Below are 19,445 nucleotides of genomic sequence, written 5' to 3' on the forward strand. Positions count from 1 at the left end.
CTCCTCCATCTCACTACTCCCTCTATGGTCCCCCTGTGAACTTTGTCACCCAAAGCCAACAATGCTGGGCAGGGACTATGGAGTCCCTCCAGCTGCCAGCCTTAAACCCAAGACTTTGCTGCCGGCTCCTCCCTGGGAGCTGTCACTTTGGGAACCACTGGCCGTGGGGACAGACCCCTGGCCCCTAAGACCCCGGCCCCTCTGCCAAGCAGCAACAGGCCATGTCACCATCATGGCTCCAGGCTACAGAATCTACAATGAGGTCACAAAGGCTGGCCACAGGCAGGAACGTTCTGGATGTCCAGTCTAGAGACTGCCGCTGTCCGCCTACGGCTAGAGCAGGGGGGTGACCAAAGCTGATAAAAAGAATTGGGAGACAGAAGTGGGCACAGCCTCCCTGACGACAAAGAAGGGTGAAAATGTGTCATGGGTGGAAGGCAGGGGCTGGGAGCTGAGATATTTCAGCTCCTGCTAGGGGTCAACCAGTCTGCATACTGGGTGGGGGATGGACACAGAAGGTACCAGAAAGCAATGTTTTACTAACACAGCCAGCAAGACCCCATGCTGATCCCACTCTCACTGCCTATCTTGCTTCATTTCCTTCTTTCCCCCCACTTTTCCTTATACTCCAGCCCCGATGGGCTTCATTGCATTACTCTCTTTGCTCAGATGTTTCTCCCTCCCTTCTTTGCCCGGTCAACTCCTACCCACTCTTCAGAGCAGCCTTCCCTGACCACCCCCATGAGTAGGTGGGACCCCTGTGCCTCCACACAGCTGGACACTCCCCGCCCTCCACTGGACTGCAACTGTGTTTCTGTGAACGTCCCAGGAGGCCAGATGCTCCCCAGACAGTAAGAAGAGAGGCCGAAGATACCCTGCACACCATGTCCTCACTCAAAACACTGAGTCTGACGGAGAGAGATCACCAACGGGAAATTAAAGCCAAAGGTAGGGGGCTCCTTGGGCCCCAGAGAAGCCAGTCAGGGTTGGCTAAGGGTGGGTGAGCCAGCCTCAGGATCTTTGAAGTCGCGTCAGGGTGGTGGGGGAGGCTGCACGGGTGGCTGGGAGTAGAGGATGGAGATGGCGAAGGTGGACACAGTTGTCAGAGGTGCCTGGTCCTCCGGAAGTCCACAGGAGGGGCAGTGGGCCTGTGACTGAGCTGCCTGCTCGCTGGTGGGGCTGCTGCTGAACTCCACCCTCTGGACCAGCGCATCTGCCTGTCCGCGCGTCCCTGTGCCCTCTTCTGTGTCTCTCTATCCGCTTCCATCTTTCCCCCTCGTCGGTGGTGTCTTTCTTTCTCTGTCCACCATGCCTCTCTCCCACCCCCCTCCCCCACCTTCTCTGCCCGCCCCTGCCGCCATCAGGGCCACAGCCCGGCCCCTCTTTCACCCACCTGGGGTCTCACTGCCCCCGAGCCCCGCCTGCCCACAGGACACCCCTACTGGACGTCAAAGCGCGACGGCGAGGTGCACCTGCGGCAGGAGGACGCCTTCACCAGCCAGGCGCCCATCACCGTGCATGACATGGTCATGAACACGGCCATCAAGTACGCCAACTACATCGCGCTCGGCTCCAAGCACAGGAACGGTTGGCACCTGCTCACCTACATCGAGTACTATGAAGAGTGCCGGCGCGCCGCCAAAGCCTTCCTCAAGGTACCACGTGCCCTTCCGCGCCTGCGCGCAAGCCCGCCCCTCTGCGCTTGCGCACTGCTGCGCCCGCGCGGCGCGCCACTCCCCGACACCACCACCACCCCAACCTCGTACTTCTTTTTTTTTTTTTTTTTAAAGATTTTATTTATTTGAGAGAGAGAGAATGAGAGAGAGACAGCACATGAGAGGGGAGAGGGTCAGAGGGAGAAGCAGACTCCCCGCTGAGCAGGGAGCCCGATGCGGGACTCGATCCCGGGACTCCAGGATCATGACCTGAGCCGAAGGCAGTCGCTTAACCAACTGAGCCACCCAGGCGCCCCAACCTCGTACTTCTTGCAGCGCCCCTCCTGCCAGGCCACCCTGTGCGTGCATCCTTTCCTCAGGCTCCGCGCTTACCTGCCCATTCTTGCTCACATCACTCAATCTCGCTCACCATGAGGTGTAGTTAGATGCCTGTGGCTTTTTTGTTAAAAAATTACTTAGGCTACACTTGAGGGCATAGCATCATGTATAGACTTGAGGAATCACTGTGTTGTATCCACAAAGCTCATGGAATACTTGGTGTCAGCTGTGCCTCAAACTAACATTTTTTTTTAATTACTCAGCCTCACCATGCCTCAGTTTCCCCATCTGTAAAATGGGGATTTTTATATCTATTTTTATATGTGTATGATATTAAAAATATAAAAGTTACATATGGACATACCCATTTTATACTTTATTTTTATTAAATTTAGTATAAAACGTGTTCTATTAGCGTTTTATGTACGAATATATAAAAATAAAATATAAAAGCCCCTATAGCACAAGGGTTTGCTACAAGAATTCAGAGAGTTGGGGCGCCTGGGTGGCTCAGTGGGTGAAGCGACTGCCTTTGGCTCAGGTCATGATCTCCGGGTCCTGGGATCGAGCTCCACATCAGGCTCCCTGACCAGCGAGGAACCTGCTTCTCCCTCTCCCTCTGCCGCTACCCCTGCTTGTGCTCTCTCACTCTCTCTCTCTCAAATAAAGAAATAAGTACAATCTTTAAAAAAAAGGAATTCAGGGAGTTTATCAAACAGCCTCTGACTCACACAGCATTATATCAGCATTAGCTATATTCTAATGGTAGTTATTGTTAATGTGTCTCTTCTCCAATGTCTCATCTTTTTTTCTTTTTTTTAAAAAGATTTTATTTATTCATTTTGACAGAAAGAGAGAGACAGCGAGAGAGAGGGAACACAAGCAGGGGGAGTGGGAGAGGGAGAAGCAGGCTTCCTGCCGAGCAGGGAGCCCGATGCGGGGCTCGATGTGGGGCTCGATCCCAGGACCCTGGGATCATGACCTGAACCGAAGGCAGACGCTTAACGACTGAGCCACCCAAGCGCCCCTCATCTTTTTTTTTTAAGATTTATTTATTTGGGGGGGCAGAGGGAGAGAGACTCTCAAGTAGGCTCCCCACTAGGCGCAGAGCCTGATCCTGGGCTTGATCTCACGACCCTGACTGAGATCATGACCTGAGTCATAATCACAAGTCAGACACTCAGCCAACTAAGCCCCCCAGGTGCCCCTCCAATGTCTCATCTTCTGAGTGAGGTCATCCCTGATCACTCTGGGTCCCCAGACTCACCAGCCCCCCAGTACTTTCTATCACAGCCCCCTTGAAAGTGTTCTGTTCAGTTCTCATAGCCACATGATTACGTGGTTATATAATTTATTTGTTTAGTTGGTCAGTTCATGAGGTCAAGGGGCCAGACTGCCTCATTCATTGCAGGCCCCCAGAATCTAGCCCCTTGGGTATGTCTTCAATGAAGGAATGCCCATTTATCAGATTAGGAGAGGGAATAAGAGACCTCTAGGGACTTGACCAGTCAACATAACAAACAAGTATGCAGGAAGTAGACAGTGATCCAGAGAAAACTAAAGAAAAGAAAGGGGTAGATGAGTTGGGGTGGGGGTTGAAATCTTACCCTAGGGTGGCCAATAAGAGCCTCTCTGAGAGTGGCATTTCAACAAGACTTAAACAACTCGGAGGGGGGAATCTAAGTGAGTATTTGGGGATAAGTGTTACAGGCAGTGGAAACCAATGTGCAAAGGCCCTGGGGCAGGACGGTGCCTGGCATGTTGGCAGAACACCAAAGAGGCCCATGTGGCTAAAGCAGAGTGAGTGAGGGGGAGAGAGGAAGGTGGTGAGGGCAGGGGGTAATGAGTACAGGTCTTGCTGGGCCTTGTGAGGCTTTTACCAGGAGTGAGGTGGGAGCCATGGAGGGCTCTAAGCAGAGGGATGTGCCCAGAGTTGGGCGCTCACAGCACTGTGTGGCTGCTGCAGAGAGAACAGACTAGGTGGAAAAAGAGAGACCAGTTGAGGCTGAGATGAAGATGTTTGGGACCTGTGTGGTAGCAAGGGAGGGGATGAGAAGTGGTCAGATTCTGAAGGCAGAGCCAACATCATTTCCTAACGAACTGGGTGTCCGGAAGAATGAAAGGTGCTGAGGATGATCAAGATTTCTGGCCTGGGCAACTTGAAGGAACTGCTGTTAACTGAGATTGTGGAAGGCAGGGTCGGCAGAGCGGAGCTGGTAACATCAACAATTCTGTTTGGGCCATGTTGAGTTTGTGATGCCCTGGTTTAGACAAAGACACCAGGAGTGGGCAGTTGTACCCGAGAGTCTAGAGTGGAGGGGAAAGGCCCACCTGGGGGCCAGGTGGTGACATGCCCTGGTTCTGCCAGGATGGATGAATGGTGCGCCGTTTTGAATTTTTAAGTCAATCCGGATGTCAGCACAAAATAACCATGTGGGTAAACAGAGCTTGAGCTATGCAGATGTTCTCCCCACATTTTATCTAATAAAAATGGAGGGGAGAAAGGATCTTACCTAAGTATCAACCAATAAAGGGGGGGGTCACTAAATTATGACATTTTTTTAAAAAGAATTTATTTATTAGAGAGAGAGAGAGAGCACAAGCGGGGGGAGGGGGAAGGGCAGAGGCAGAGGGAGAAACAGGCTCCCTGCTGAGCAGGGAGCCCGATGCAGGACTCAGTCCCAGGACCCCAAGATCATGACCCGAGCCGAAGGCAGACACTTAACGACTGAGCCACCCAGGCGCCCCTAAATTATGACATCTCTATATTACACAATATCATAGAGGTATTATATTTGATACCACAGAGAAATATTTAAAGGCTGGGAAAATAGGATGTATGGTTTTATGAACAATGACGCGTTAAGATAATATAGGCATAGTACTGTCCTGATTTTGTCAAATATTTAGTCATAAAAATGTTGGAGGGAGAGCATTTTGTTTGTATTATCTCGGGGTTTTTTAATCTCAGTACTGTCGACACTTGGGGCTGGATCATTCTTTGCGGAGGGGTCTGTCCTGTACATCAGAGGATGTTTCTCAGCCTCCCTGGTGCTCACCCACTCGATGTCAGCACCATTCCCTTCCCCAGAAATGTCTCCCAATGTTGCCCAGTGTGAGCTGGGAAGGCAGAATCATCCCTGTTGAGAACCACCGCTCAAGATGAATATGGGGTAGCTTGTTAATATAACAAACAAACACAAAAACATAAAAAGGGAGCCCAGAAAAATGGGCTATTTTATCAACAAACAGAAGCACAAATGATCAACAGAGAAAAGGGAGCCCAGAAAATGGGCTATTTTATCAACAAACAGAAGCACAAATGATCAACAGAGAAAAGGGAGCCCAGGGCTCTCAGCCTTAGACTCCCGGGCAGGTGGGGTCAAGTGGCAGGTGAGCCCGCCTGTACCTCACAAGGGCCTCCTTCCCCAGCTGGGCCTGGAGCGCTTCCACAGCGTGGGGATCATGGGGTTAAACTCGGAGGAGTGGGCCATCGCCAGCATTGGTGCTATCATGGCTGGGTAAGAGGTACCTGGTATCTCCCTGGGGTACATGGAGTCAGGAAGCCACCAGCCCAGCAAAGGCTCATCCCTCCTCTTGAATCCGTAGGGGTCTCACAGAAGCGTCCCCAGTTCAGGGAGCAGACTAAGGCTGCTGTTTGGTCTGTGCTCAATGGGATTTGTCAAGGGCTCAGCCCTGGGCACCAGCCAGCTCACCCTTCCTGACACTCTCTACCTGTCGAACTCATACACATCCTGTGAAGCCCAGCTCCCATGACCCCTCCCCCAAAAAGCCTTCCCCACTCCCCAGGATTCTCCAGCATTGGGCCCTCCCGTACTTGTCCAGACCACTGGGGAACCCCTGGAGGGCAGGACCCACGCACAAGCTGTCCCTGAGTCCCACCTTCAAACAGGGCATTCTGTGGGTGTCTGGGGGTATCCGCCACACTCTGTACCCTGCCCGAGGGACTGTCTCTGCTTGGGCCAAACTGGCCTCCTGGGAGCCCTGCAATTCACCAGTGGGTCCTCACTTCTTGGGTTCTGCTTCCAGGGGCTTCTCTGTTGGCATCTTGTCCACCAGCTCCCCAAAAGCCTGCCAGGTCATCGCCGAAAGCTCGGAGATGGACATATTTGTGGTGGACAATGACAGGCAGTTGCAGAAGATCATCCAGGTCAGTGACTCCGGGGCCTGTGGGAGCCAGGAGGGCATGCTGGGTGGAGGGCATAGCTTAGGTAAAGGCACAGACTTTGCCTAGTAAACAAAAGGGATCCCATGAACGATGCGCCTACCATCCTATCATTACTCACAAGCTGGGAACTGTGGATTCCATGCATGGGCAGGTCCAGGGCCTCTAAGAGGTGCCAGGCATGTGCTGTTCCTGCCAAATGGTCCTTACATTGCTGACCGCAGCAGGTGCTCAAGCCGGAGGAAGTCAGAGCCCGCTCAGCGATGGCCCAGGGGCTGACCCCCAGCACACCCCAAACTGGGACTTAGATGTGCCCACCGCAAGCAGATCCTCTCTTCCCACTTTAAAAAAATTTTATTGTGGTAAAATGCACATAATATACAATTTATTGTTGTAACCCTTTTTAGTTCAGTGGCATTGAGTGAACACACAGTGTTGTGCAACCATGACCTCTGTCTGGTTCCAGAACATTCCATCACCTGAAAAGCAAACCCTGTGCCCATTAGTGGGGATGCTTCATTCCCCTGGCACCATCCCCTGGCAACCACCAACCCACTTTCTGTCTCTGTGGATTTGCCTGTTCTGAACATTTCATCATAATGGAACTGCACAGGAGAACCCTAAAGTTCCTTGGGTCCGGGGCCGATCCAAATGAGGTGGTTCTGGGTGTGGGCTCCATGGCTCAGAGGCCACCTTCACTAACTCTGGGCCCTGGGGCACAGTGTTTGGCCTCCTGGTGCCTCGGTTCCTCACCTGTAAAGTGGGAGTGGTACCTACTGGGTTTGGTTCCGAGGATGAACCAAGTAAACCTGTAATGGGCTAGGACAGAGCTTAGCATGGTCAGTGTTCATGCCAACGCTATCCATAGGATCATCAATGGGATGGGCATTCCTATTTGATCTTTGTTCCAGGGAGGGAATGGGGAAAGATCCATGGGCGTATGGGGCGCCCAGAGAAGGTGGACATCAGGGTAATGCCCACTCATGGTCGGCCACCCCAGGCTCTGGGTCTTCTTCTCCCTCCCATATAGCACCCGTAACCCTATGCCATAAGGAACCAGTGGTGGTCCTACAGCTGAGACTTCTGTACCAGCCCCCACCCTGTCCTGCAGCCTGAGCTGAACCCTGGCAAATGGGGACCCTAAGAGGACCCATGACAAGTGGACAGAGGCACACAGGCAAAGACAGGGCCACCCCGAAACACCCACGAGGGTGACTCCAGTTTTAAAATGGACACTACCAAGTGTTGACGGGGTTGCAGTGGAATAATTCCTTCGTTGTTGGCAGAAATGCAAGATGGTACAGCCACCTTGGAAAATGGCCTGACCGTTTGGTAACAAACACCTGCGAGATGGTCCAGACCTTTCACTTCGGAGACTGTACCCAAGAGAAATGAGAACAAGCGTCTACACTGCATGGAAGTGTCTGTGGCCATTCTGTGCATGATTGCCCAAAACTGCCCAAACATCCATTAACCAAGATCCAGTTGTTTTTCTATCATTTGGATGAACAAATGGTGGTCCGTCCCTACCAACCAAACAATAGCAATGACTGGGCTCCTGATATGTGCAATCACGTGGCTGCTTCTGAAATGTGCTGAAGGGAGGGCTACCTGCTTCGGCGTGAGTTCATAGATGTGAAGCCCCCAGCAAAGGCGAAGCTATGGGACGGAAATCCAGGGCAGCTGGAAGGAGGCAGCTGACCACAAAGGGGCCCGAGGAAACTTTATGGGGCGATGGAAATATTCCAGGTCTTGATTGAGGTGGTGGTCACACTGCTCTAAGTTTGTCAAGGCTCATGGAACTGGGGGTGCCTGGGTGGCTCAGTCGGTTGAGTATCTGATTCCTGATTTCGGCTCAGGTCCTGATCTCAGGGTTGTGAGATCGAGCCCCGTGTCAGGCTCCACGCTCAGCGTGGAGACTGCTTGAAATTCTCTCTCTCTCTCTTTCTAAAAATCAATCAATCAGTCTTAAAAAAAAAAGACTCGTGAAACTAGAGACCTAAAATGGTGGCTTTTACTGCCTGTAAATTATTCTTCAATCAATCCAGGCCTCTGTTGGCGAGAACGGAAACGGGTGCAGCCACTATAGAACGCAGCATGGAGAGTCCTCAAAACTTTAGAGGTAGCAGCAATCCCACTTGCGGATACGTACCTGAAAGAAGTGGAGGAAAGACCCTGAAGATATATTGGTGCATTCAAGTTCATAGCAGCAGCATCCACAGTAGTCAAGATGTGGAAATAACTCAAATGTCTGTTGATGGATGAATGAAGAAACAAAATATGGTCCATCCAGACAATTACTCAGCCTTAAAAAGGAAGGGCATCCTGACACCTGCACACGTGGAGGGACCCTCCGAGGACACTGCTCAGTGAGAGGAGCCAGACCCAGAAGGACACATCCCGCAGGACCCCACTCCCAGGAGGGTCCCCAGAGGAGTCCCGTGCACACAGAGACAGAGAGGAGAGGGTGGGAGCCGGGGCTGGGAGCCCTGCTTCACGGGGACAGAGTCTCCGTGTGGGGAGATGGAAAGTTCTGGAGATCTGTTGCCCAGTAATGCATATACACTTTAACACTGCAAACCGTATGCTTGAAAATGGTTAAGATGGTAAACTTTGTTGTGTATTTTTTCTTACCACCATTAAAATTTTTAATGTTTATTTTTTTTAAAGATTTTATTTATTTATTTGACAGAGAGATAGAGAGAGAGTACAAGTAGGCAGAGAGGCGGGCAGAGGGAGAGGGAGAAGCAGGCTCCCCGCCGAGCAGGGAGCCCGATGCGGGGCTCGATCCCAGGATCCTGGGATCATGACCTGAGCCGAAGGCAGCCCCTTAACCGACTGAGCCACCCAGGCGCCCCAATTTTTAATGTTTATTAAATACATAAATAAACCCAAGACAGCGTCTGTGCAGGTGACCAGGTATGTGGCCTGGGTCATTCTCCCCCCAGGAAGGTGAGCCCCTGATGGGGTGAGGATGATGTAAATAACGAAACTTTCACTGCCCGGCTCTCCTCCTTATTCCTCTTCACTTGTTTGAACCTTAACCATGGAGCCAGGCCTGGGACAGCAGACCACTTGCTTTCCGTGCTCTGTATCTTTTCCCCGGGTGATATCTGTGTGCAGACACTTCGCACATTTTTATCTCCCGCTTTCCCAATAATCACCCTGGGATGCCGAAGAGGCATCTCAGACGCAGCCTGTCCAGACCCAAGCTCCAGATCTTTCCCCTAAAACCCGCTCTTCCCTCTGTGTTTCCCAGCTTGGGTGACAGCAACTTCCTCCTTCCAGCTTCTCAGACCCAAAGCCTGGCCCCATTCCTGAGTCCTCTCTCTCAGGAAATGCCATTGGCTCGGTGTGATCAGCAGGATGATGCCAAAGATGTCCACGCCCTAATCCCTGGGACCTGTGATCATGGCACCTCGTGTGGCAAAAGGGATTTCGCTGACGGGATTAAGATTCATGCCCTCTGTCTGGGAGATGATCCTGGATTATCTGGGTGGGTCCCCTATAATCACGGGAGCCCTTCAAAGCACAGACTTCTCTCTGGCTGGAGACAGGAAAGATAAAGCAGAAGGGAGAACAGAGAGATTCAAAGCATGAGAGGAACTCAATCTCCCTGTTTCTGACTTTGAAAATGGAGGAAGGGACCATGAGCCAGGGAACATGGTGGCCTCTGGAAGCTGAGAAGGGCAGGGAACTGAATTCTGCCAATAGCCGGAATGAGCCAGTTCCCAAATGAACAAGCCTGCCGTGGAGCTTCCAGAAGGGACCTCGCCTTCCCACGCCTTGATTTGGGGATTATGAGATTCTAAGCAGAGACCGGACCAAGCTGCTCAATACTCAGTACCTCATTGTATCCTAGCAGCCATAGGAAACCAATGCAGTCTGCCTTCAAAATGTATCCAGGACCCCACAAGGTCAAAAACAAAACACACCACTGACGAAAACCCAGTTCAAAAATGGGTGAAAGGCTTAGACATTTCTCCAGAGAAGTAAAACACAAATGGCCAGTAAGCCGGAGAGAAGATGCTCAACGTCTGAAGTCATCCGGGAAATGCAGATGGAAGCCACCATGAGGTGCCACTTCCCACCCACGAAGACAGCTATTATCAGAAACGCAGGTGACAAGTGTTGGTGAAGATGTGGAGCCCCCGGAGCCCTCGTGCATGGCTGGGGGGAGGGAAATTGGGGCGGGCCCCATGGAAAGCTCCTCAGAAGGCCAACCATAGACTTATCGTATGACCCAGAGCTCCCACAACTACGTGTCTACTCAAGAGAATGGAAAACAGGTGTGCAAACCAAAACCCGTACGCCAACCTTCTCAGCAGCCCAAACAGGGGGACAGCCCAGACGTCCACCAGCCAACGAACGGATAAACTGTGGCCCATACCCACGCTGGACTGTTCCGCGGCCCTAAAAGGAGGAAAGCTCTGACACACGCCCCAACGTGGATGGACCTCGAAAACATGACGCTCAGTGAAAGAAGCCGGACACAAAAGGCCACATAGTGTAGGATTCCATCTATATGAACTATCCGGAATAGGCCGATCTGTAGAGACAGAGTGGATTGATGAGCGGTTTCCAGGACCCGGAGGACGGAGGAATGGACACACTGCTAATGGGCACTGAAGGTTTCCTTTTGGGGAGACGGAATGTTCTGGAACTAGACAGAGGTGACTGTTGCAGCACGTGAATGTACTAAATACTGCTCAAGTGTCCACTTTGAGATGGTTAAAATGGTAAATTCCTGTGTATTTTGCCACAATACAAAGAAAATCGGGGAGTGCCCTTGCCACCCGTGGGGGAAGTGCTGGGGAAACGGGCTCGGGGCTCAGCTATGACCCGTACTCCTGCCCTGCGTACACCTGCTGAGCCCCACGCTATCTGGCAGATCCAGGGCTCCTTGAAGCACCTCAAGGCCATCGTCCAGTACAAGGAGGAGATCCGGACCTGGCTGCAGAACCTGTATTCTGTAGGTTCTCACCGGGAGGGCAGGGCCGGGGGCCGTAGCCCGGGGGTTGAGGTCTCAGGCTCAAGGGTCTCCTCCCCCACCCCACCACCACCATGAGCCCCTCCCCACCCCAACCCCCGCCTCTCTGCAGTGGAGAGGGTTCTTGGACCTGGCAGACGGCATCTCGGAAAACACGCTGGATCAGGTCATTGACTCCCAAAAGCCCAACCAGTGCTGTGCCCTGGTCTACAGCCTGTCGGTCACAGGCCCCCCCGAAGGCCATGATGCTCAGCCACGACAACGTGAGTGTCCCCTCCGGAGGCAGCAGGCTGTGGCTCTGGGTCTCGTGTGGACGAAGGTGAGCTCCTGGGGGTTGAGAACAGAATGGCCTATGGGTGATGGCTAAGGTGTCTTGCAGATCACCTGGACCACGGTGGCCACGGCCCAGAGGCTGTCTTACAAGTGCCCCCCGGAGGAGCAGGAGATCCTAGTGAGCTACCTCCCTCTCAGCTACATGGGGGCCCAGCTCTTCGACATGTGGGTCTCCATCTCTGTCGCCGGAGCCCTCTACTTCGCCCAGCCGGATGCTCTGAGGGTGAGTGGGGCTCCCCAGCCCTCTGCCGCGGTGGGTGCAGGTGAGGTTGGGGAGGCTGGAGGGGCTAGGGTCACCCTACGTGGGGTGCTCAGCCGGCCCAGCACTGGAATCCCCACCCTGCCCCCGCCCCCAGCTCGCTGTGCGACTTTACTCCTCCTCCTCTCTGGGTCTCAGTTTCCCCATCTGTGAAGTGAAGGGGCTGAAGCAGACATGAGCTCGTGTCCTAAGGAATGGGAAGCCTGCATCCACCTCCTACCATGGGGCAAAAATCACCAGCACAGGAGGCTTAATCGAGCCGTTAAAAAAGCATGTGAGGGGAAACAATCCAGGTGCCCATCAACAGACAAATGGATAAATAAATGAGTTCCACCCATCCAATAGAATATGATCCAGCCTTAGAAAGGAAGGGACCCTGACACCTGCCATGACGTGGAGGGACCCCAAGGACACTGTGCTCAGCGAAAGGAGCCAGACCCAGAAGGACACATCCCGCAGGACTCCACTCCCAGGAGGGTCCCCAGAGGAGTCCCGTCCCCAGAGACAGAGAGGAGAGGGTGGGAGCCAGGGCTGGGGCAGGGGGTGGGGAGTCCGTGCTTCGTGGGGACAGAGTCTCCGTGTGGGGAGATGGAACGTTCTGGAGACGGAGGGTGGGGGTGGCTGCATGACGCTGTGAGTGTGCCTCATGCCGCTGAGCTGTGCACTTAAAATGGTTAAGATGGTGTTATGTGGATTTTACTGCAATAAAAAAAAAAGCACCTGAGGTCACTGACATACATCATGAGACCTCCATCACAGTTGTGTTCACTCTCTGAGTGTAGAAAACCACACATTTCCCATCAAGACAGGAAGTAGGGAGAAGCAAAGAATCCGAACATCGTTGCCCGGATCCTTACAACTCCCTCAGCCAAGGGTCCCACAGACTTGTCCCACAGAGGGCCAGGCACTGAGTGATTTAGGGTTCCCGGGCCAAGGGGCACAACTGAGGCGAATCACATAGGTACTTAGGGGGAGAACAAATCTCTGCAGATTTCTCGTTGAAAAAATGGAAAACGTGATGGACATGAAAGCTTCAATTTCCTATTTTCACATGTCACAAGATATTCTTCTTAGAGCTCTCTAAAGGCCTTTGAATAATGTGAAACCTGGCTCAGCTTTGGGGCGGGCATTTGCTTAGGTCCGCCCCAGTGGGCTTTGCTCGGCTTAGTCCTGATTTTCCTCTCCGGCATTCTTTGTTAATATTGTACTTGTGGTCACTGGGGACTCTCTCTTGGGAACCGGGAAGTTGTGAAAAATAGTGACAAAGCCAGAGTTTGTCCCTTCCCCGTTCTCTCCCCCCTCCCATCCCTCCCTGTCTCTTTGTCTCATCTTGTCTCTCTCTCCCTCCATCTCTTAATCTCTGTGTGTGTGTTTGTCATTCTCTGTGTGTCTCTGTCTCTATCTCTGTCTCTCTCTGTCTCTGCACCTTCCCTTCTCCGTCCACCGCTTGCCCTGGCTCAGGGTTCTGGGAGAGGGTGGCCGGGACCACAGAAACAGCCAACAGTGTGGTTGAATCTCACATGTGTTGAGCCATGTGGGCCAGGAAACGGATCCTGTGCGTCCTGCTGATCAGGGTAGGTGGGAGCAGACGGTCCTGGCCATCCCCTTTGGCTCCCGGCCACGGCCGTGGGGAAAGGCTTCACACACCTGGCCCTACAGTGGGGCAGGGGGGCAGAGGGCTGGGGCGGGGTTGGCCGGAAGCCCATCGTGCCGTGTGGTGCAGGGCTCCCTGATAGACACGCTGCGGGAGGTGAAGCCCACCCTGTTCCACGGCGTCCCGTGGGTCTGGGACAGATTGCTGGACAACCTGAAGACCGACCAGCTCTCGTCGACCCCGTTCCGGAGGAGGATGGACCAGTGGGCCATGTGGCTGGGACTCAGGACAAACAGGAAGCGGATGTTCAAGTGAGGCTGGGTCTCAGGGCTGCCCCCAGGGGGCTGAGGGGGGGGCCCGCCTGGGGCGGGCGTGGAGTCCCGAGGCCCAACTCTGCTCCCCTGTGTCTGCTCCTCAAGGCAGACCCATTCTCCACTGTGCTTCAGCCTGGCCAAGAGGCTGACCTTCAACCGGGCCAGGAGGTTCCTGGGCCTCCATCACTGCAGGCAGTACTTCAACTTGGGCCTGGGGCTCTCCAGAGCCACCCTGGATTATTTCCTCAGCCTCAACATGCCCATCTTTGAGCTCTACGGCTTGTCTGAAAGCACGGGCATCCACACGCTCTCCAGGCAGCAAGACTTCCGGCTGCTGAGGTGGATCTCGGTGGAGGGACGGACAGATGGCTGGCCGTGGGGGTGGGGGAGGGGATGGCCAGGGCTGACCTTGGCCAGGTGCACGCGGTCCCCCTACTCTGTTCTTCTCCACCGCGGAATGCATATCCAAGGGCAAATGAGCGAAAGCAAGTGAACCCCTGTGTGGGATGGCCTGAAGCCCCTCCGATTTGTTTTCTGATTTGCAAAGCATTCTTTTTACTAATGGCCAACCATCTTTGACACCCTGGCCCCTTGGGAGGGAACACATTCATTGCTGTGTAAAGGTAACCCTCAGATTTCGCAGCTTAGTCCCACATGGGTTGGGAATTGGGGAGCTGCTTGGTAGCTGTGTGGTCCTGGCTCCAAGTCCCTCACGGGGCCGCAGTCAAGCTGTTGGCTGGGGCGGCCTCATCTGAAGGCTCAACTGGGGCCGGAGAAGCCGCTCGGAGGCTGGCTTCCTCACACGGCCGTGGGCGGGAGGCCTCAGTTTCTTGCTGGCTTTCAGCAGGTGGCTTTGCTTCTTTACTATGCCGACCTCTCCACAGGGCTGCTTGGGGGCGTCCCCCGCCATGGCAGTAGGTTTCCCCCACACAAGAGACCCCAGAGAGGGCAAAGTGGAAGCCACACTCTCCTTTAGGTGGCCAGATTCAGCAAATAAAAATACAGGACACCCAGGGATGTTTGAATTTCAGACAAACAACTTCTTTTTTTTTTTAAGTATGAGTATAGCCCCTGTAGTATCTGGGATATACTTATACTTACAGAAAATTTGTAATTCAAATATAACCAGGCATCTTATATTTGATTGAGCAACCCTATTATGACCTAACCTCAGAAGTGGCACTTTGTTATTTCTGCCACATCTGACGGGGTCAGGCAGACCAGCCTTCTCCAGGGTGCGAGGGGGCTACACTAGATGTGGATTCCGGGTGGACAAAGCCATCCTGGAGGCTGGCTGCTACCACCACTGATTTAGTTCAGGGCCCCTGCACATTTCCGGGAGGACTCAGCCTGTGTTGAAAACTCAGCACAACATAGGGGACTTGGACGAGTCACGGCCCCTTTGGTGTGCTGGCTTTCTCCCCTGCCCTCGATCTCCCTAACCTGGGGCTCGCTCAGCTCTGGATGGGTGACCATTTTCAAAGATAAAACCCGACACTCCTTAAAGCAACAGGGACAGATTTTATTCACTACTACTAATTCAGCCAGAAGGGCCCGGTGTGAACTGATCTCCACTTCAATTTGGGCCGAGGGACTGGACGTCTCAGAGGGGTCTGTGGGGTTGGGGGAGGACGTGGGGGCTTGAGCCGTCTGGGAAGTGGCCATCACAAAAAGCAGGAAGGGCGGGGGGGGGGGGGGGTCACTAACTGAACCCATCTGGGTCTGAAGACTGGCGCTTCTCTGGAGAGAAATCTCATGTGTTTGTGGCAGAAGGCATAGATCAGAGCCAGCTGCCCCTCTGGGGTGGGGTCCTGTGCCTCCCACAGGCGCTGGGGGTGAGAGCCAGAGTTACCTACCTCCCTGAAGGTTTGTACTTCAAAGAGAGGAGAAAGTTCTGGGTGGTAGATTTGCATGTCCGAGGGCAGGGAAAGAACTTATCTGCAAGCTTGGGGGGCCATCTGGAAAACTCTCCGGGCAGCTTTGAGCTTTCTTGGGCAGGGATGTAAGGGGGATGGAGCCATCCTGGGGACGTGGCCTTGGGCGTTCGGAAATGCTAAGGTTTTCTCAAGTCTCTCTGTGCGGGAGTGGATGAAATGGTTTGCGCTTAGAGACCAAGGCCAAGGGCTAGTGAGAAGAGAGCTCAGAGGAGGCTGACCGGCGTTTGGTCAAGGAGAGAGTCTGCGTCACCACCTTTAGAGCACCTTGGCTTTGGAGAGATGGAAGCAACCTTCCGCAGAGACAGGACAAAGAGCCAGTCCCAAAGCACTTTCCCACCCACAGGGTCTCCTCGACCCTCAAACCCAGAGAGGCAGGGCAGAAAGGGGGACAGGCATGGAGGCGGAAGGAAGGACAGGTGACGTGGTCCGAGGCTGTTGCCCGACTGGGCGGCCCCTTGGCATGTGGAGTGATCGCTGCCTGCAGGCAGTGTCCGACCACTAGGGTCACAGCGGGGGACCCGACGTCAAGAATCCCTGCCACGTGGCAGGTGGGGCTCGCAGTCTATCATTCCACACAGGACATAAGCAGCTCAAGGGAAGCGGTGTTCGCAGCCGTGAAATTGGTCAGAGCAGAGGAGCTCAGCGGAGCCTCTCAGTCTTCCACTCTTTTGTTGGGCACTTTGCTCGTTCCAGGGGCGTTGTGACCGTGAACGGAGCTTGCCCTGCACGGGGGGCCAGGCATCTGCCCTCGCGGAGTGTGTCTCAGCTCGGGCTGCCGTGACAGCACCACAGGCCAGGGGGCTTAGAGAACCACGCAGATCTAGCCTCAGTTCCAGAGGCTCCAAGATCAAGGGGTCCCTGATTCGGTTGTGGGTGTGGACGGCCGGCTTCTCTCCGTGTCTTTGCATGGTGGAGAGAGAGCGAGCAAGCTCACTCTGGCGTCTCTCCTTAAAGGACATCAGTCTCATCATGAAGTTCCCACTCTCAGGACCTCATCGAGACCTAACCACCTCCAAACACCTTCCCATTGGGGGTTCGGAATTTGGGGGTGACACGATTCAGTCCGGGCAGGTGCATCCTGGGCGTTGGCCGGGCCAGCCCTGAGGCCTTGCCCTGAGTCTCCAGAGAGCCTGGGGAGAAAGCGGAGCAAGGATTGGGGTCCAGGTGCCTGGATAGGAACCTCAAAATTTGAGGGGTGGAGGGCCAGCCCCCAGCCCCCACCCCCAATTTCCAAGGAGACAAGCAGACAAGATGAGATGCCTCATTCTTGCCCAGACTGTACCGTTTTCTCTCCTGCCCCGATACCTCCCACAGCGACCTGTTCCACCCAAAAGGTGTTTTGAGTTTATCTGCCTCTTGCCTTTGTCCCCTGTGCTCAGCTGTGGGCTCCTCGTGGCCAGGGGCTGGGTGTGGTACATCCACACACCCTGCAAGCTTGGTTCCAAGTCAGGGTGGGCCAAGCCTCCACGCCCTGGGGGCCACGCCCTGTCGTCCTCCACCTGCCCCCTGCTTTGGAGCTGCAGGACTCTAGAAGCCAGACAGGCAGGAAGGGGCTAGGATCTGAGTGGCTGTGTGCCGGGGGAAGAGGAGCAGTGAGCAGGGGGTGCCCCTCCGCCAGTGGGCATCTCTGTCTGGTGTGTCTACAATACCCCTTCCCTGCCCATTGTCCGCAGCTGTGGGAAGTCCCTCCCCAACACCCACACCAAGACGCAGAAGCACAATGAGGAGGGCATCGGGGACATCTACATTTGGGGCCGGAACATCTTCATGGGGTATCTCAATGATGAGGAGAATACGCAGGAGAAGATCGATGCCCACGGCTGGTTGCACACGGGGGACCTGGGCTTTTTGGACACCGATGAATTCCTCTATGTCGTCGGCAACGCCAGAGGTGAGCAAGACAAGGCTGCAAGGTGCTCTCTGCCTCTGACCGGGCCCCACAGGGCTGCTGTGGACAGTGGTGCGGGTTGCACACAGCACGATGATGAGGGGGAGGACTAAAGTCCAGCTTGGAGGAAGGGACACCCTCTGTATGCCTGGGCTCCATCTCCGTCGTTTCTGAACATCAAGGGGTGGCCGTGGGCTCCAGGAGAGCTGACTTGATGCGGCTTTTCAGGACCACAGCCCTGCTCCCTCTCCGCATGCAGATATCATCACCCTCAGTTCAGGTGAGAGGATCAACCCGAACCCCATTGAGGAGCGGGTGAAGAGGTACATCCCCATCGTGCGCTACGTCGTGCTGGTGGGCCAGGACGCGCCCTACCTGTGTGCCCTGCTCACGCTGAAGGTACCGCGTGCCTGTGTTTTTGAGCCTCGTGGAATCCGGCTGTTGGCTGGACAGAGCCTACCGTCCTGGTTTCAAGATGGGGAAACTGAGGCTGGGAGAGGCGAGGCAATGGGCCGGTCACTCGGTGCCAAGCCTGGGGTACACTGGCCAGGCCCCATGGGGTAGAAGCTCCTGGCCCGTTTCCAGAGAAAGGGCAGCTGGGCCTGAGCCGGCCCCCCCCCAACCAGCCCCTAGGAAGCGGGGACGTGTGGGGCAAGTCTCCCCAAGCCAAGCCTGTTTTCTCATGTGCACCACGGGGATGGGGACCGGCCTTCCGAGGGCCGAGAAGAGAGTGACGGGTTACCCACGAGGGCGAGCCCCCCGCCTGGGGAGCTGGGCGTGGGGGCCGGTGTGGGCGTGGGGGGCAGCTTGGGAGCCGCCTGACCCCCTGCCCCCGAACAACAGTGCCAGGTTAACACGGACACAGGGGAGCCCCGGAATGCGCTGACCAGCGAGGCGGTTGCTTTCTGTAGACAGCTCCGGAGCCAGTCCACCAGGCTGTCGGACATCGTTTACGACGGAGACCCGGTGGTCTTGGAGTTCATCAGTCAGGGCATCGACGCTGCCAACGCCGAGGTCCCCTCGGACAGCGCCAAGATCATCAAGTGGACCATCCTCAGGACGGACTTCTCCATGGTTGGAGGGGAGCTGGGTGAGCAGGCGGTCGCTCACCCCCCCCCCAGCCCCCCGCGTGCTCGTTAGAGCACCACCATCTCCTGGACCGGGATCCCCGCGGCATCTGCGGTTTTCACCAGCCGCTGCAAGGACTCTGGCAGGGAGTGAAGGGGGCGGTCCCCCACGGGGGTCCTCGCGCAGGGAGTGAAGGGGGCGGTCCCCCACGGGGGTCCTCGCGCAGGGAGTGAAGGGGGCGGTCCCCCACGGGGGTCCTCGCGCAGGGAGTGAAGGGGGCGGTCCCCCACGGGGGTCCTCGCGCAGGGAGTGAAGGGGGCGGTCCCCCACGGGGGTCCTCGCGCAGGACGGACATTCTCAGGGCACTTCGGGGTGGGCCTACTGTAGCTCTCCTCCCTGGGCCCCACAATCTGAGCCGCCCCCCGTTCCGACCCCAGCCGCCCCCCTGCACCCTCAGGACAGGTCTGGCCCACTAACATCTCATCCTGCGGTGAGGGAGGCTCCTGCAGGGGCAGTTGGTGGTGGTGGTGGCGGGGGAGGCCCCGCCTTGCACGTGATTCTGTTGCAGGGGCAACCACCAAGCTGAAGAGGGCCATGGTGGCCAGGATGTACCAAGCTGAAATTGAAAGGCTTTACGAGGAGGCTGATGACGAAGACTAGCAGCCAGGAAAGGCCCTGGGGGGCGGGGGCCTTCCTGCTTCATCACCAGACTGCCATCTCCCTCCCTCCATCCCCCTATCGGATGATCATCGAGGAGCTGCCTTCTAGAAGGAGGGAAGCTGCTCTGAGGGCCAAGTTGCCAAGTGCCGACCGGGGACGGGGGTTTTAACTAAGATGCCCCCTCTGGGGCGGTGTTTTACATTTAAAGGTAAAAGATAATGA

The 19,445-nt window shown here is 55.1% G+C and overlaps 1 protein-coding gene across 11 annotated transcripts; it reads left to right on the forward strand.

Annotated features, from left to right (window-relative positions):
* Positions 1-220: 220 nt before the first annotated feature.
* LOC113917864 (long-chain-fatty-acid--CoA ligase ACSBG2-like) lies at positions 221-19,445 on the forward strand. 11 transcript variants are annotated; one of them, XM_035722142.1, is made up of 14 exons: positions 222-518; positions 775-948; positions 1,432-1,655; positions 5,427-5,515; positions 6,045-6,165; positions 11,072-11,152; positions 11,283-11,433; positions 11,550-11,726; positions 13,486-13,667; positions 13,780-14,009; positions 17,281-17,498; positions 17,755-17,894; positions 18,339-18,585; positions 19,132-19,445. In XM_035722142.1, exons 1-14 carry the CDS (start codon positions 506-508, stop codon positions 19,221-19,223), a joined length of 2,139 nt encoding a protein of 712 aa, XP_035578035.1. In that variant the 5' UTR covers positions 222-505; the 3' UTR covers positions 19,224-19,445. The 11 variants fall into 11 exon arrangements, 9 of the variants coding, with proteins under 9 accessions (XP_035578035.1, XP_035578045.1, XP_035578033.1 ...); XM_035722152.1 differs by having other exon boundaries at positions 223-518; positions 830-948; positions 18,407-18,585; XM_035722140.1 differs by having other exon boundaries at positions 223-518; positions 830-948; positions 11,308-11,433; positions 13,776-14,009.

This window comes from Zalophus californianus, chromosome 1 (assembly GCF_009762305.2).
Source record: "Zalophus californianus isolate mZalCal1 chromosome 1, mZalCal1.pri.v2, whole genome shotgun sequence".
In the NCBI taxonomy this organism is placed as follows: Eukaryota; Metazoa; Chordata; class Mammalia; order Carnivora; family Otariidae; genus Zalophus; species Zalophus californianus.

What these genes read in the sequence shown, in the direction of transcription:
- LOC113917864 (XM_035722138.1), top strand. Translation starts at nt 427, where the DNA reads ATGGGTGGAAGGCAGGGGCTGGGAGCTGAGATATTTCAGCTCCTGCTA. An exon ending in GTGGGGGATGGACACAGAAG is followed by an intron (nt 519 to 829) that starts GTACCAGAAAGC and finishes TGAACGTCCCAG; the next exon opens with GAGGCCAGATGCTCCCCAGA. An exon ending in ACGGGAAATTAAAGCCAAAG is followed by an intron (nt 949 to 1,431) that starts GTAGGGGGCTCC and finishes GCCTGCCCACAG; the next exon opens with GACACCCCTACTGGACGTCA.